General features: G+C 34.6%; 2 protein-coding genes across 2 annotated transcripts; both read left to right on the plus strand.

The window, feature by feature from the left end:
- Positions 1–998: 998 nt before the first annotated feature.
- LOC127837686 (procathepsin L-like) lies at positions 999–8,403 on the plus strand. Its single transcript, XM_052364954.1, has 9 exons — positions 999–1,165; positions 1,337–1,512; positions 2,181–2,286; positions 3,107–3,262; positions 4,264–4,390; positions 5,008–5,108; positions 6,489–6,637; positions 7,202–7,318; positions 7,640–8,403. The coding sequence occupies exons 1-9, from the start codon at positions 1,160–1,162 to the stop codon at positions 7,737–7,739; spliced, it is 1,038 nt and encodes a 345-aa protein (XP_052220914.1). The 5' UTR covers positions 999–1,159; the 3' UTR covers positions 7,740–8,403.
- Positions 8,404–11,540: 3,137 nt separating this feature from the next.
- LOC127839804 (procathepsin L-like) lies at positions 11,541–13,136 on the plus strand. The gene is made up of 2 exons (XM_052368190.1): positions 11,541–11,683; positions 13,037–13,136. The coding sequence occupies exons 1-2, from the start codon at positions 11,541–11,543 to the stop codon at positions 13,134–13,136; spliced, it is 243 nt and encodes an 80-aa protein (XP_052224150.1).
- Positions 13,137–17,508: the final 4,372 nt, after the last annotated feature.

Raw genomic sequence — 17,508 nt, forward strand, 5'->3', positions numbered from 1 at the left:
TAAAAAGTGTGTACACATTAACGTTTCACGTTTAAACCAATGTGCATTTTTGTTTATACACTTGTAATTTCCCAATCATTTCCAAACTGGCTTGCTTATAAAAGACGCATATTGTGATAGATAGATTTGATATATTTCTGTGACATTTTTACAACAGAAGGATTCCGCTGGCCTACGCTTGTTTACTTGTGTTTGCTATATACGTGGCACACTATTTATTTAACCCATTCATGTCTAGTGGACACTACCATCCTTCTAAATTGGATCAATTTATTTCCAAAATTAGGAATGTCTAGTATACTTATTTCTATATTTCTTACATACATTCCTTTAAGCAAACAGCGCAGACCATGATGAGACGCCGCATCATGCGGCGTCTCATCTGGGTCTACGCTGTTTGCCAAGGTTTTTTTCTAGACGCTAGGCATAAATGGGTTAAAATTAATAATCAGCATTTTTATAAATAGTGTTTGGAATTGAAAAATTTCATCGGTTTGTAACCATTTATGAATTTTACAGTTGCCAACATGTGAATAAACGGACATCACTTATTGATTAAAATGATTAACATGTTCCTGAATGTGGAACATTCCCTGCATTAGAGTGTATTCATTTATAAACAACTCGTTGCTTTTATGTGACGCACACTATTTATAGCATTGCATGTAGAAAAACGTGTGCATGTGAGTTTAAATTATTATGGTTAAAAAGCAAATCACAAGAAAACCTCACACAGTCATATGTTTACAAAGTATATTAATATTGGGCATATTTTGTTTACTCATTTCAAGAACAGTTTAAGAACACATTGAACAAATACTGTATTGTTCAATACTTATTGCTTGCGTCAATAGGCAATTGACAAGTAATTCTAAATCCTTTAATCACGGAAGCAATCGTGTAAAAAAACACTCAGACTCACTTACGACATAAATATCTTCGAAGGTGGACGATGATTGATACCGAACCCGGAAAAAACAATCGCAACTTCGCTGAGCTTTTATGCACTGAAATGGTTGATAATAACTTTCAGCCTCAAAACCCCTTTGGTTTAATCTAAATCGGAAGATGGGTGTTCAATTGAAGAGATACAGACACGGATCTGGTCGTGAATAAAACATCGAGAGAAAATAAAAACCATCGTATTCCGGATAGCAAAATGAACGTAAGTACACGTGGAAAGAAAATTGCAAATGAGATAGGAAAAATATATGTAAACATTAAATACTTTAATAACTCTGCAGATATATAGATCCAAACCACTCAATTAAAATTACTACTACAATATTGTAGCATGAACAAGTCTTACGTAAAACATTTACTTTCTCTAACGTAGGTGGTGCAAGCTTTTGTTGTCTCTTCGATATGTCTGGCTGGCGCTTGTGCCATGATGTCTTGGGAAATTCCCGATTACGTCATGAGTCATGTGACTGTTGAGATGGATTTGGAATGGATAGAATACAAGAAGGTACACAACAAGACATATGAAACCGCTAAGGAAGAGGTTGTCAGGTAAACATTGTTTCAATAGAACCTATTATTGAAAATTGACAGTTCAAATGTTTTGGGGTTGCCAAACTATTACCTAAAATATTTCATAATAATATGTGTAATTTCTGGGACTGCTAGCATAAGTGTGTATTTTATATTCAAAACAATTTTGCAGGCAGCTTTCAAGTACGCTTTATTGTTTATCTGTCACTTCCATTCCACTCATTATTCCTACCTCAAACAACGAAACAGATCTATGTGATGGATTTATTTTTAACAAATGGTGTAGGCCATTTTTGCATTTGTATGTTTGTGTCTGTAATATTTTTCATTTTATACTCTTGTTTATACAATTGACAAAATTTTTTGTGTTAAGATATTCATATAAAGTTTTGGCTTAATCCGTATATTTCAAGAAAATGCTGCAAAGGTTAGCAGTGGCCGTTTTAATGGAACACTTTACAGATCATTCTAAATTTAAATATTATGAAAAATGCATTTTGCAGTTTGGTCATAATTCATGATTGGTTTGAAACAAAAACACAGACACAAACAAAGAGTCAAGCGTTGATATTTGAACGTATACATTAAGTTCAATTGGCACAATTGCAATGTTATGTAAGTTTTATGATCTGGGTAATCCTGAATACTATCAGTTTAGTTTCTACGTTTTCTATGTAACTCAATAGGCGTCTGTACTGGGAGGACACTTTGCGGTTCATTCGAGACCACAACCTGCGCTATGACAGGGGAGAAGTGACGTACACAGTCGGAGAGAATCAGTTCGCAGACATGGTAGAATAATATAAACAGTTATAGTGGGATATGCATTTTAAGAGTGTATACTATTCTCGATAATGGTTAATTATATACATTTATCGATTTTCTACCATCAATACATATTGTTTTGAACATTTCAGTATACATTAAATTTTGATAAGCCATTAAGCCGTATCCTTTACTAGCGTTACATGTTTACATGTCTAAATTCCTTGCAGTGTAATCTCCCTTGGCGGGTTAACTGTTGATACTAAATTAGCAAGCGCATTTCCTTCGTAAATGAGTGATTCTTAGTTGCTTATTATTCGTATTTAATGCACATCTATAAGTGAAATTTACTATATAGTTCAGCGTTTTATATATAGTGTACATACACTTAAAATATCTGACAAACATTGCCGTTACTTACCTGATCATTATAAATCTCGTTTACTCGTTCATATAATGTGAGAGTAAGTTCAATTAGCCTCACATCCTTAACATTTGAGCTCGTTTTCTCCTGTATTAAAATATGTGTTTACACTGCCTGCGAATTTGTTGTGTACTCACAGCATGTAGTGTTTATATAATATTTGCACTAGATAGAGGTGCTCTAATTAACTTCCATTCGCGAGGTCTGGTAGAGCAGCCCCACTATGCAACGGAAGAGCATAACTTTTTTTGAAATGGTGTAGTCAGACCTACATTAATAATATTTAAAAAAAATCCATTTTTATTGAGAAATACTGAAGTGAGGTGTGTGTATATGAATGTTCTTTTCTTTATACGATCACAATATGAATACCAAACCAGAAGTTACTTGACCACTATATTTAATTTCGACCGCCCCCGCCAGGCTGAAGACGAGTTCGAGAAGACGATGCTCCGGGGTCTGATCGTGCCCGAAGAGGGAGTGGAAGTCTACCCGGAAGCTCTCACAGAGCCCGACCCTAATGCCGATCTGGAAATCGATTGGAGACAGCGAGGGGTGGTGACACCCGTAAAATCACAGGTATAGTCCGAATGAGCTACTATATAGCGATTATTTTCAAGAACCATATATCTGTCTTGTGTTCAATATGTGTATTAGCAAATGTTGAATACGAGCCATTTGTTGTGATGCGCAGTTGATCATAAAATATGCCGACAACTTGTGTTACTAATGTAAAATTATTTATAAATAGCTTGCCAGAAACGTAATGCAGCCAAAATGGATTTGCAGGACACCTGCGTGATATTTTGACATTCGAACGTTATAAGTATTCATTATGGATGCTGGTTTACCAATGCTGTTTTGTTGCACGGATGCAACGTTTTTTATTGTCATAACTGCTGCGTTGTTTACAAAATGCTATGCATATCTGAAACTTCCGAGTTGATTTGATAACTATGTATAAACTCCATTGCAGATGCATATCATTTAACTAGATTGTAAACCTTTTTTGCAAAAGCAAGCCCAAAGTTGTTTGACACCGAAGTGTCTCTAAAGTTGAAATAAAGTATATTAATAATCACAATTAATTGTACTTTAACAGATTTACGTTTGCATGAATAGATACAATAAACATGCCAATGCATGTTCCTTCATAAGCAAAAACACGAATTTACTTATATTAAACATATGTCGCCTCTTATTTTGGAACACATATTGTAACTTTTGATCTTTGAACTTCTATGTGATCTTTTTTACGCTGCTCATTACATACCAATATTGTTTTATCTGGCTGTCATTTCAGAAATATTCCGCTCTGTATGACCCTTCATTGTTGTTGTTTTTCAGAATTAACATTTACGGATTATAACATACACTTGTCTTGATTGCTAATTCGCAACATCATAACTTGATGTCATCTCAACACAAATACGTTGACTATGGTTATTGTAGAGTACGCGAAGTCCTAATTCATGTCCATGTCAATGACACTTTATTTGTATTTCCGGTCGTCTTCATGAACTTAATTGTATTAATGATCTGCATGTCGTACTTTCAAGTCTACGATGGTTTCATTTCAGGGCGTGTGTGGCTCATGCTGGGCATTCTCCGCCCTCGGTTCACTAGAGTCGATGATGATTAAGAACCGTGGTAGGACAACCGATCTGTCCGAGCAGGATCTCGTGGACTGCGCAAACAGAAACTATGGTACGATATAGAAAGGCTATTACATTGTGTAGTAAAAATGGTAGGGCAGCAGGAAAAGGATTGACTTTCTCAATTGAAATAGCTACTTTCAAGTTAAAAAATGTATTTATAGGTTACATTCCAGCAGCTTACATTCTCTAGTTATAGCTCGACGAAAAAATAATCAAATGATTTTAATATTACTTTGGAGCATTAATCTTATTTACTTTACTGTGGCTCAAACAGGACCTCTGCTTGTAGATCATAAACTGAGGTCAACTTTCTTTGTCATATGTTAAATGTTTATATTTTGTTTGTTCTTCAGAAAATATATATGTGCTGCAAGTGTTTCATATTAGATCATATAATCATTTATTGTTGGATTATGTTCAAGTACATATAGATAATTTTGATCAGTAAATATTAAAGATCGCATTTCACGGTCAGTTTCATATAAAGCAACTAAGTGTGAGTTGATTCAAGTATGGATAATGTTGATAAGTCAATTGTAAATATCACATTTCAAAAAAATGGTTAATCCCTCAACGTTGAAGATTACAGTTCTAGATTCAGAGTCATGTTAGGCTTGAGTTGGTGAACATATTGTGTAACTATGCGTATTCATGTCACAATGACAGGAAACTGGGGCTGCAGAGGAGGCTGGATGAACAACGCGTTCAACTACATCCGCAATGCCAAGGGGGTTAATACCGAACAGTGTTATCCGTATTCTGGTTCTGTACGTGCGTGTGTTTCTTCACAATTATTGTTCAGTTCAATACGTGATTCCAATGTTGATTTATGTGAATTATTTTAGAAAGCAGTTTTGTCTATTTAGAACATCGAAAACCAGAAATGTCTGAAACTTTTTCACTTAGGTTATGTACATGTAATAAAATGATAGAAACCTAAATAAAAATACATGTTTGGTACTTGTAACCGATTAGTATTTACAACAATATGTTTTAACAAGTTTTATTCAAACAGGTATATGTAATTGGTCATACGTTTCTATTTGAAGCATTGTTATTATAAAAGGTTAAACTTTTCTGTGTAGGGATTGGACAGATCAGCCTAATGTTTGATTATCCCGCCTTTCGTAGACGTGGTGTATGTTCCTTTGCATAACTTTGTCGTTAGAATAATCGGTCTACCCGTAGACCTTTTTGCCACATTACAATACAAATAGAACACGTGTTCATGAATCCATGTTCATTTAAATTGGTAGACTTGGATAACAGGGAAATAAAAAATTCATAATACATTAACCTGTGTTTACGTGTAATATCAAAAAACCGTTTTCGACCTACGAACTGCCTAAGTTACTCGCGTCAAAGGCCAATCAAGCAGAGATCAAGGCCACATTGTCATGTTACATTGAAATGGTTTCCTTTATCTTGAGAGACCCTCAACATATAGTCTTATCAATAATTTGTTCTGGTTATTCTTGTGGAAAGAAAATCCTCCTTTAACCAAATTGTAAATTTTTCTGACACGTGATCAATTTAAAAACAAATGAAAAAGATCAATGTCGCAAGTAATTGCAATATTTAACAACAATTGCACATGTAGACGATTTAGGACCAAGTTGCGGATAGGGGAGAATACTCGGTTTACACACACTACTTGTTGTGTGTTTATTAGTGTGAACATGATCGTCTCCTTTTGGGGCAAAATTAGATTTAATTACGAGCATGATCAAGCAAATCTAGCAAAAGCTTCATTATTGGTTGGAAAGGAAATGGTTGCCCTATGCATTTTCAAACACATCCTTGCATTGTGTCGGTGTTTAAAACATACATATGTTATAGCAAAGCGTAAATATACTCAATTTTGGGTTATCTGTAATAACATGCTGCCAATTACATGACACGTATATTCATGTCTATCTGATTGAACATTACCTTTAACTCAGTTGATACAGTACAAGCAATAGCTTCTGCATTTGCCAGAACAGATGACCCAAGACGATTGATTAAATTATTACAAGCGTTAATACTTAACTCAATTGCCAATAAGTTACATTCAACCTTAAGCCTAACCCTTAAAAATTGGTTTAAACCTTATTTATGTGTAAGAAAGAAGCCCAATGGTAAATATCTGTTTTCGCCTTGTTAAGGACAACCGTTGCAGACACAGGAAAGATTGCAATGGGGCCTCAATTAGCGGATACCAGAATGTCGGCAAGTCCGAGCATTCCCTGGCCAGCTTCTTATCCAGTGTAGGACCAATCACAGTGGCAGCTGACTGCAGCGACCGAGGCTTCATGTGAGCATCATATCAGCCTCTTATGTGCTCTATACTAGAATTATCACATGTTTGTAAGAAAACGTCATCTCTCTGTATTCGTTTTTGTTTATTGGCTAGGTTTATCAAAAAGCTAACGTCGTATTGAGTTTAATTTCTTGTTATGCATCTTGTTAGTAAACAGAGTTTGTGATTAGTTCCTCCTAAAGGTTGTAATCAAGATGCTTTGACATAATAATTCTTATCTGCCTTATAACGTTACATGTGATATTTAAAATTGATAATTTATATATAAGTCTTGCTGTGAGAAAACTGGATATTATGCATGTGCGTAAAGTGTCGTCCTAGATTAGATTGATTAGATGCGGACTGCACAGGCTTATCAGGGACGACACTCTCCGCTATAATGATATGTTTCGTTTTAAGGAAGTCCCTTTTTACCGAAAATCTAGTATTAGCGGAAAATGTCGTCCCTGATTCGCACAGGCTAATCTGGGACAACACTTCACGCACATGCATTATGCCCAGTTTTCTCAGAACAAGACACAATTATAATATACATCAATCTAACATATCCGCCTGCAGGTACTACAGAAACGGGGTTTATTACAACCGCAACTGCAACGGCAACGTTCCGAACCACGCCATGCTTTCTGTTGGTTACGGAAACTCCTCTGGAAAGTACTGGATCATTAAAAACAGGTACGTAAAGAATAGGAATTTTATTGTGGACCTTTGATCGTGCTCGTTTTTCTTAGTTAGCCTTAATTAATACAAATACTGCTGTTACTTTGTAAGATTAAATATGTTGTTGTATATAACGACATATTCATATTAATACAAACCACTGAACGTGTGATATAACATATTTTCGATTATATATGCGTGTATTCTTAATAACCAAATTTGTAGCTGTAACCTGAATAACTATATATATGCATATATATACATATTCATATGAAAGATGGCATAATTGATTTATATTTAAATGTGACGACAAATAGTGTTCTGCTTTTATTTCAGTTGGGGAACAACGTGGGGTGACAAAGGGTACGTCTTCATGGCCAAGGACAAGGGCGACACCTGTGGGCTGAGCAAATTTGCAAGCTATCCGACACTGTAAATGGTCAAGTCAGCTGCAACATTATAATAACTCTACAATCAGCTATGCTCTAAAATATAAGTGTTATATTTTGTGTACGGACTTATATATACTTGTTTATATAGTTTATATTCATCGTGTTATGTATGATATGCAAGCAGGGTTTTCGATACATCAGTTTTTATTACCTGCATAATATTGTAAGGCAAATATTTCACTGGTATAATGCTCGTCACATTTCCTTAGTTGACGCAGTTTATAATACAAACATTTGAACTTTTGCTTACATGGAAAATTCGTAATGCGTTGTTTTTCTTAAACGGTGTATTGCTTTTAGGCAAATGTATGATATGGATAATAACATACTGGTTTGTGTACTTTTAACCAACAAACAGTTATCACTTCAAACGCAAGTGTTATTTTATTAACGTACATGTACGCCAGATCCTTTGCTGTAACGCATCTTTTTTATATTTAATTATACAATAAAAATATGATAAATATTAACAGATTTCTGGCACAGTATTCGAACCAATGAGGTGTAAAATTGTAAAAATGATCCAACGTGAATTTATGCATACATTGACAATTGAGGATACAATGACTAGTCGCTTCGTTTTGAATAACGCAGAACGTTGCGCTATAAATTCACAACCAGCTAAGCTACTCTGTAAATAGACACTTTATGTTGTGTTTCTTGCATAAAAGTATTAAAATGTTTCATGCAAATGTGTCTTTGTCGTTATTGTGCATATTGATTTCTATATTTTATCGTCAAAACAATTCCAGTATATCGTTTTGTTTTTTTACATAACAGAGAAAAAACATTTAATTTTCGAGATTTCGTCAATTCAACGCTGTTTATTAGACACACTTCTGTGAGTTATTTTTATCCGCAAGCAATTAAACACATTTTTGTATGCATGAATAACATGCACCTGAATGGAAAAAAAGTTGTCCTTTTGTCGATAGTCAAAGGAAAAACTAACATCAGTTCGCAACGAGAACGACATTTAGAGTTTTGTGATTTGTTTGTTTTTTTTAACAGTAATTCGTATTTTTTTACTATTATTGTGTTATTAGGTTTTAGAAAGATACGTAAATATAAAGAAAAATTACGAATTAATTCATGTATTACATTAATTGTTTGTCAATAAAGAAGTGCAAAGCATTATGACCACAACTTCAGCGCCTTAGGATTCATCTTATGAATTTTAACATCGTCAATATAGTTAATCAAAACGTGAAGTCAAATGTGTATAAATACATGCTGTTTATGTAACGTATTTTCTCAAAAGAACGGTGGTATTCAATCAGGAGAACACAATTTCTTTGTAGGTATAATCGTTATTTGAATAATCTGTTTGGGTTATCACACTTTGATATCCCTTATTATGCTTTATACGTCAAATTAAAAAATTTCAAAATGTACACCGGGGACATGATAAGGCCACACTGAATAAAGGACCGCTATATGCTGCTTCATGCCAAATAGAACACCTCTTTTTGTTACAGAGAAGAGTTTTATATGTAACCGCTTTTGACCACAAATACATGATTAGTTCAATACTCTAGTCTGATGGCACATGCCATGCCAAATATCAAATGTTCGCGACTTATGGTTTCAAAGATGAAGACTGTTTAAGAAAGCAGGCTTCATACGTCTATTGTCTATCTGTCCATTTGTAAAAGACCTTTTATATTATAAATATTGCACGAACATTTGACATTGGCCTTTAATCGAAAGAGGATTTCTTTCCAACAAGAATACTGAGCATACACTTTGATATAATATTAGGTTGATGCGTTCTTAAGATATTGTAAGGAAGCTGTTACAGAACACTGTGGCCTTGATACCTGATTGATTGACCTCAAACATAAGTAGTCAGCAAACGAACTCGGGATGGATGCGATGTTTCGCGATAACGAATATGGTAAGCAAATACATTAATTTCTTATTATATAGCCTAATGAAACGTTACTTGCAATACAAATTAAATTTAAAGTGAAAATTAAAAAATAAAAGATAATTAAAATTAAAATTGAGTATTCACAAATGTCCACGTTTTGTAAACGTGGTTTTTTTTAACTTTCGCATTTAAAATGTATTTAGAAAAATAGTATGTCGAAAAAGTTCTCTCCATTTTCGTACACAATACACACTAATAATTTACTCAGAAGTCAGTTTTCATGATCTATTACTCTGAAGCCCAGGTGTACCAACTTGAATGAGCATACTAGTCCAAGGCGGTTTTATGTACTGTTCGTCTGTTTACAGATACACTGATCATTTGACCGACATATCATTTGACCGACACACATGTTCAAAGCATACACACCAACGCATAGAAAATGCAAGGGCATTAAATATTATAAACAAACATTGAAAAAAACTATGCAAGTTTTGATCGGGTACACTTACCAAATATATATAAAACTACAGAGTCATAGATCATGAACATTGACTTCTGAGTAAATTATTAGTGTGAATTGTGTTCGAAAATTGAGAGAACTTTTTCGACATACTATTTTCTAAATACATTTTAAATGCGAAAGTTAAAAAAAAACACGTTTACCAAACGTGGACATTTGTGAATACTCAATTTTAATTTTAATTATTTTTTATTTTTTATTTTCAATTTTAATTTAATTTGTATTGCAAGTAACGTTTCACTAGGCTATATAATAAGAAATTAATGTATTTGCTTACCATATTCGTTATCGCGAAACATCGCACACATCCCGATTTCGTTTGCTGACTACTTATGTTTGAGGTCAATCAATCAGGTATCAAGGCCACAGTGTTCTGTAACAGCTTCCTTTATCATATCTTAAGAACGCATCAACCTAATATTATATCAAAGTGTATGCTTAGTATTCTTGTTGGAAAGAAATCCTCTATCGATTAAAGGTCAATGTCAAATGTTCGTGCAATATTAATTATTAAAAGCTCTTTTACAAATAAACAGATAGACAATTTAGCTGTAAGTTTTGGAAGGATGGGGGCATGCATAGTTTACACACTTTTCTTGATTTATGTTTAGAAGTGTGCATGCTTCTGATTTATTACCGTGTATTGTAAGGTCATCATTCACATTGAAAACAAAGATGAATCATCGAGATTCTCCGAGTAAATTGTAATACAATGTTATAATGTATGGCATAATTCTAATATAAGAATCTGTCTGATTGACAAGATTACCATTAAATCTGGGAACGGACTATTGTAAACAATTGAAGGTTATAGGTTCTGCACCTAGTTCTGGTTCTGCGACCATAAATAAGGTTGCCATCCTTACAAAAACTGTCATTGTTTGCGTAATAATCGTATGGAAAAAAATTGTGTAAACAAACGATAATTTAGAAAGGAATATTTGTTGATCTTACTTTTTTTCAATAATAGATTTAAGTTGAATTATAGAATATTTAATTCTTTGCTGTTATTGTATGATAATGTTTGCACCACTAGGAAATATTTCTAAACAATTGTTCTCACAATGTGATTTTCTATACGAGATTCTCGTTTCTGATATAATTATAAAAGTATAAACGAGCATCATTCAAAACTGACCCACGAAAAATGGGTGACCCCCACATATATGCCATATCTATTGTGTTTTAATGAAGAAGAGCTTTATGGGTTGTCATCAAAGCTTTTATAACGTAACGTTATATAATATTGCATCAGGACAATTGATCATATTATAACCAACCTTAATAATTGCTTCATTGGCCAATAATTAACATTCAACATAACATTTATGCAATACGGTTTATAACGCCCTTGTTAATTTCATATGTTTTTTTTATATTAAGTATGGCATGTGTAGTTACCGAAGTGATTGCATTGGAGCCTCAATTAGCGGATACCAGAACGTGGGCAAGTCCGAGCATTTCCTGGCCAGCTCCTTATCCAGTGTAGGACCAATCACAGTGGCAGCTGACTGCAGCGATCGAGGCTTCATGTGAGCATAATATCAGCACCTTAAGCGTTTTATACTATTATAAGAAACCGTATATAAAATGTTTGTCATTTGAGCACCATATAAGCATCAGAACTGTTTACTAATGTAATGAGAACATGTCTTTAAAATGGTCGCCGTGTGAGCACTATATCGGCATTAGGGCTGTTCTCTAATGTAGTGAGAAAACGTTTATAAAATGTTCGCCGTGTGAGCACTATATCGGCATTAGGGCTGTTCTCTAATGTAATGCGAACACGTCTTTAAAATGTTCGCCGTGTGAGCACTATATCGGCGTTAGGGCTGTTCTCAAATGTAATGAGAAAACGTTTATAATATGATTGCCATTTGAGCACCATATCATCATTAGGGCTGTTCTCTAATGTAATGAGAAAGCGTTTATAAAACGATCGCCATGTGAACACCATATCAGCATAAGAACTGTTCTATAATATATGTGACAACGTCTTAACTATTTCGCCATGTGAGCATCATGTCAGCATAAGAACTGTTCTATAATGTATTGAGAAAACGTCTATTAACCGTTCACGTGTTCACACTATGATTTGTTAAATTAGCTAAGCCTGTCAAAACGTTTTGGCCATACTATCGCGTTCAAACAAATCGTATACTGTCGTTGAACGGGGCTGTGTTGTGTTGTGCTTCTTAAGATTGTTATCATGATGATGTGGCCTCAGATGACTTTGGAATCTAATATTTAAGATAATTGATATAAAAATCATCAATAAATCGGTCTTCAGGTACTTCAGAAACGGGACTTATTACAATCCGAACTGCAAAGGGAACCGTCCGAACCACGCCATGCTCTCTGTTCGGTTGGTTAACAGCTTAGCTGGAAATCTCTGGATCATTAAAAACAGGTATGTATAATTTATTAGGAATTCTATGTTTTCCCCATCTTCTCGCTAGCTCAACGACCACTTAATTTGCCTTATTTTCAACCATTTGTCAGTGATAGTAACTGTATTAATGCCGTGACCATTTTATTAAAATAAATCATCACCTTTTCCTGCTTAAGTCAATTTTCAGACACGTCTAGAGCTTGGCAAATGATATATAATTGTTTTTGCATTGACCCCAAAAATAAAATATGACAATGTTCATCGACCTCGAAAAACGCGTTTCCAAAGTATATTCAATTGTATTTTACATATTTGTTAACTGCGAGATATTTATATTTCGAAAAATTATTAATAGGTGTGAGACGTTTAGATAGAGCTGATTTATGTGTAGTTTTGGGATGTAAGCTGAATACGTATTTATATATGAACAATAAATGGAATAATGAATTGATATTTGCTATGTGACGACAAAAGTATTCTGCATTCATTTCAGTTGGGGAGCCATGTTGGGTGACCAGGGATACATCTACATGGCCAAAGACGAGGCCGACACCTGTGGGCTGAGCAAGTTTGCAAGCTATCCGACACTATAAATGGTCGAGTCAGCTACAACATGCTGTAAACTTAACAGGCATATCTAGCCCGTTTTCTTCTCAACTGTCATTTCTTGATGATATACTCTTTTATCTGGTGCAACATTCATCATGTCATTGATGATATGTAAACAGGGTGTCCGATAATCACTATATATTTCCTACATATTACTGCAAGACGGGCAACAAGTTGTATCAAGCTCTCCCCACTAACGAAATTGTCGCAAGTTCAAGTACCAACATTAGAACATTTTTAATGGATCATCTGTAATATAATTGTTTTAGATCTCTATAACAAATGATTGCTTATCTGTAAAAACGCTATATCTTTTGTTCTTCTTTATTTAAGATTTACCAACATAATCGATATCTGCAAGCGTGATAGCCAATTTAATTACAGTCGGCGTATCCGTTGATGTAAAGCTACTATTTTTTTATATAACAAGCATGACGAGATATATTAATTCGTGTATAATATTTAATAAATTTAAAATGTTTAAAACATATTTCTGTTTCTCAAAGAAAAACATTGGAAAGCAAACTGCTTTCTATTCAATGCACTTCGTCACTGAAACGGACGAATCATGTGACGATGAATAAACTTGCCATAAATGCATATCAATCACCTTGACAACGGGGGTTTGCTTCGACGAGTAAAATTGAAAAGAATTACCAATAACTTCCGTGGAATAAAGCGATCTTTGACAGTTAAGACAACAATGACTACCGGTTACGTGAATAAAAATGTTAACTATGCTAAAAATGCACACCCAGCAATATTACTCTATAAATATACACTTTATTTTGTTTTGCTTCCATAACTAACGACGACTTTTAAGAAACGTACTCTATAATATATACATATACACAAGGTAGACAACGCCGTAGAGTAAACAATAGCAAAACATTCGCTCACAAAAGCAAAACTATACAAAATAAACTGTATAATAACAGCCAAGACATTTTGCTTTCAGTAAACCATTCACGTGGCGATGCATTTTTATTCAATTGAAAAAATAAAATCATTAAAGTGTGTTTTTAGTTATTGTGGACAACTCATTACTATTTTCGACAGTCGTACATCTTATAGATATGTTTATAGAATATAGAGTACTTTTTATAAAATGGCAATTGCACGTTGCGGTATAATAATCTTTCGTATAAAAATGTTATATGCAAATGAGTTTTGTTCGTAATTGTGGACAGTTCCTTACGTAATTTGAACGTCAATACAAGTAAATTATGCTATTGTGCTTTCCTGTGTACATATCTGAGAGACAGATTAGATATTCCTATGAATCAGGTGAAGCGATGCTTAAAAGACATTTAACTGTGTGAAGTTTTTCTGCAAATCATAAACAAAGTTGGCTTTTTCCCGAAAAATAACCATAATGACCATGCATCTAAATAGATAAGCATTTATTTCAGAAAGCAGCTCACTACCCCATTTGTTAACCAAGATTCGTTTCATTCATATGCTTAGAGTTATTTGAAAAATTACTACAAAAGTCAACTTTGTCAATAACATGTTGATTACAATTCTTAAATGTGTTACATAACGTTAACACAATTTGATATTCTACTGTTGAACCATACAATATATCAAAGGAACAATACAAAAAGATAAATTGAATTTATTGGCCAAATGGCGGAATATAATTTACACCAGAAAAGCACTAAAGTAAATAACACTTCAGCTTTAGACTAGTACTACAACTGAGGCATGTCGCGAAGGCGACCGGAAGTACTGCCCTAAAGGTAACCCCCAACCCAGTTGCACTATTAATTTAGCTTCTCGTTTATGCAATCACCGCCACCAGATAAAGCACCGCATTCTATGCTATTTTGCAGGAGCTCCGCAACGTGCTCACACTTATTTATGCAATTTCTATATCAACGAACACCTGACTGGTTCGGAAATATATATCATTATACACGCGCAATTGATAAGGCCAACGCAGCCGGCCAACTAAATTCTAGGTAAGCAGTACCTGCGATTGTCGAGTGCAATATATAATACAATATTCGCAATGCCACAATTTCCAAAGCCAAAAAGAGCTATTCCAAGTACGCCTAAGCACGCAGTGCCATCGAGCGAGTATCAGAACACCCATACTATCCCGGAAATAATTTTGAAAGCATTCCTGCCATCCTCACACAGACTAGCACTACGTGATGGATGACGACAAAATTCAAAGTTTACCTCCCCTAGACATATGTATATTATCATATAGTTAATTATTTATACCTTTATTACTTCCGATCACCTCAAAGACATAGAATTTCCGCCTAAATGACATATTAATGAATTATCAAACATATAAAAATGAATTAATAATGGCATATAAATTGTGTTGTCAGATCGTCATAGATCTTAAGAATTAACTGTAGTGATATAAAACAATATCTAACTCAATTATGCGGCAACTAAATAACATATTAAGAGAGATTCATTTCGTTACAAAAAAGGCACAAATCACAGCACTTGTACACGGCACGTTAAGTAGCAGACACATTTAAACGCACTGAAAAACACGTTGTTCCAAATAATATCCATTCACCGAAGTCGTGTCCCAGCGATATCCTGGATATTGACCTACTTCTGGTCGAGGGTGATGTGTTCATGCCATGGCGTTGCCGCTATGTTCGGTTGGAGGCTCGACGATTAAACCGACGTCTGCCCCACGAGTCGTATACAGTTAATAAACATAAGCCGAACGTGTGCCGTGGTTACTCGCAACAGATTGACAGCCATTCTGTTATAGATATCTCGGCAGTACATTCGAACATAACAAAAACATAAAAAAACATAATTAACAGCAATCTATTTGGGCGGGTGGGTGGTTTGTTTCAGCGACAGCTATTTCGAAAAGAATGAGAAGGCATAGTGCTCTGGTTAATATACCTATGAGTGACGTTAGAAAGTCACTGAGTGACGTCAGAAGGTCACTATTAAATCGATTTCGTCATGGATTATTATCATCTGCTAGTATCTTATAATCGCACGAGATTTAAATCTTTCTTTACCGAAGACATGTATTCGCTACTTCAAATAAATTAAATTATTTTTTTATATAAATTAATTTTTATTATTTCAGAAAGCAGCTCACTACCCCATTTGTTAACCAAGATTCGTTTCATTCATCTGGTTATAGTTATTTGAATAATTACTACAAAAGTCTAAGTTGTCAATACTATTCTTATTACAAATCTTAAATGTGTTATATAACGTTAACACAATTTGATATTCTATTGTTGAACCATACAATATATCAAAGGAACAATACAAAAAGATAAATGGAATTTATTGGCCAAATGGCGGAATATAATTTACACCAGACTAGCACTAGAGTAAATAACACCTCAGCTATAGACAAGCACTACAACTGAGGCATGTCGAGAAGGCGACCGGAAGTACTGCCCTAAAGGTAACCCCCAACCCAGTTGCACTATAAATTTAGCTTCTCGTTTATAGAATCACCGCCACCAGATAATGCACCGCATTCTATGCTATTTAGCAAGAGCTCCGCAACGTGCTCACATTTATTTATGCAATTCCTATTTCAACGAACACCTGACTGGTTCGGAGATGTATATCATTATACACGCGCAATTGCTAAGGCCAACGCAACCGGCCAACTAAATTCTAGGTACGCAGTACCTGCGATTGTCAAGTGCAACATATAATATAATATTCGCAATGCCACAATGTTCAAAGCCAAAAAGAGCTATTCCAAGTACGCCTAAGCACGCATTTCCATCGAGCGAGTATCAGAACACCCATACTATACCGAAAATAATTTTGAAAGCATTCCTGCCATCCTCACACAGACTAGCACTACGTGATGGATGACGACAATATGCAAAGTTTATCTCCCCTAGACATATGTATATTATCCTATAGTTAATTATGCATACCTTTAATACTTCCGATCACCTCCAAGACATAGAATTTCCGCCACAAAAATACATTTATTTATTTATTTTCTCCCAAATTCTATGACGTATTTTAGACTAAGCTTAATAGACACTCGCACACTGAATCTAAGTTCATGGCGAGCTCAACGTCAGACAAATGAACGCCATCATTTCTGGAAAACCCAGGTGTTTTTAAATCTATGTCAATTTTTAACTCATGCCCTTTCACAACGCGCATCATTTTATGGCCAAATTAATTTACGCGTTTCCGTTTTTTGTCAATTTGCTTATTTTCTGTTTCCGGAGCCCTCCAATTAAATCTTGGCAAAATGTTTGCCCAGCCTATAATGCTCGCCGGAAATGCCCAATGTAAGTATTCAATTGAATCTTGAATGTGTTTAAAACAGACCTGAAGGTTATGCCGGACCAAATCATTACCCCCCAGGTGGACCAC

The sequence above is a fragment of the Dreissena polymorpha genome, chromosome 7 (genome assembly GCF_020536995.1).
Source record: "Dreissena polymorpha isolate Duluth1 chromosome 7, UMN_Dpol_1.0, whole genome shotgun sequence".
Lineage (NCBI taxonomy): Eukaryota > Metazoa > Mollusca > Bivalvia > Myida > Dreissenidae > Dreissena > Dreissena polymorpha.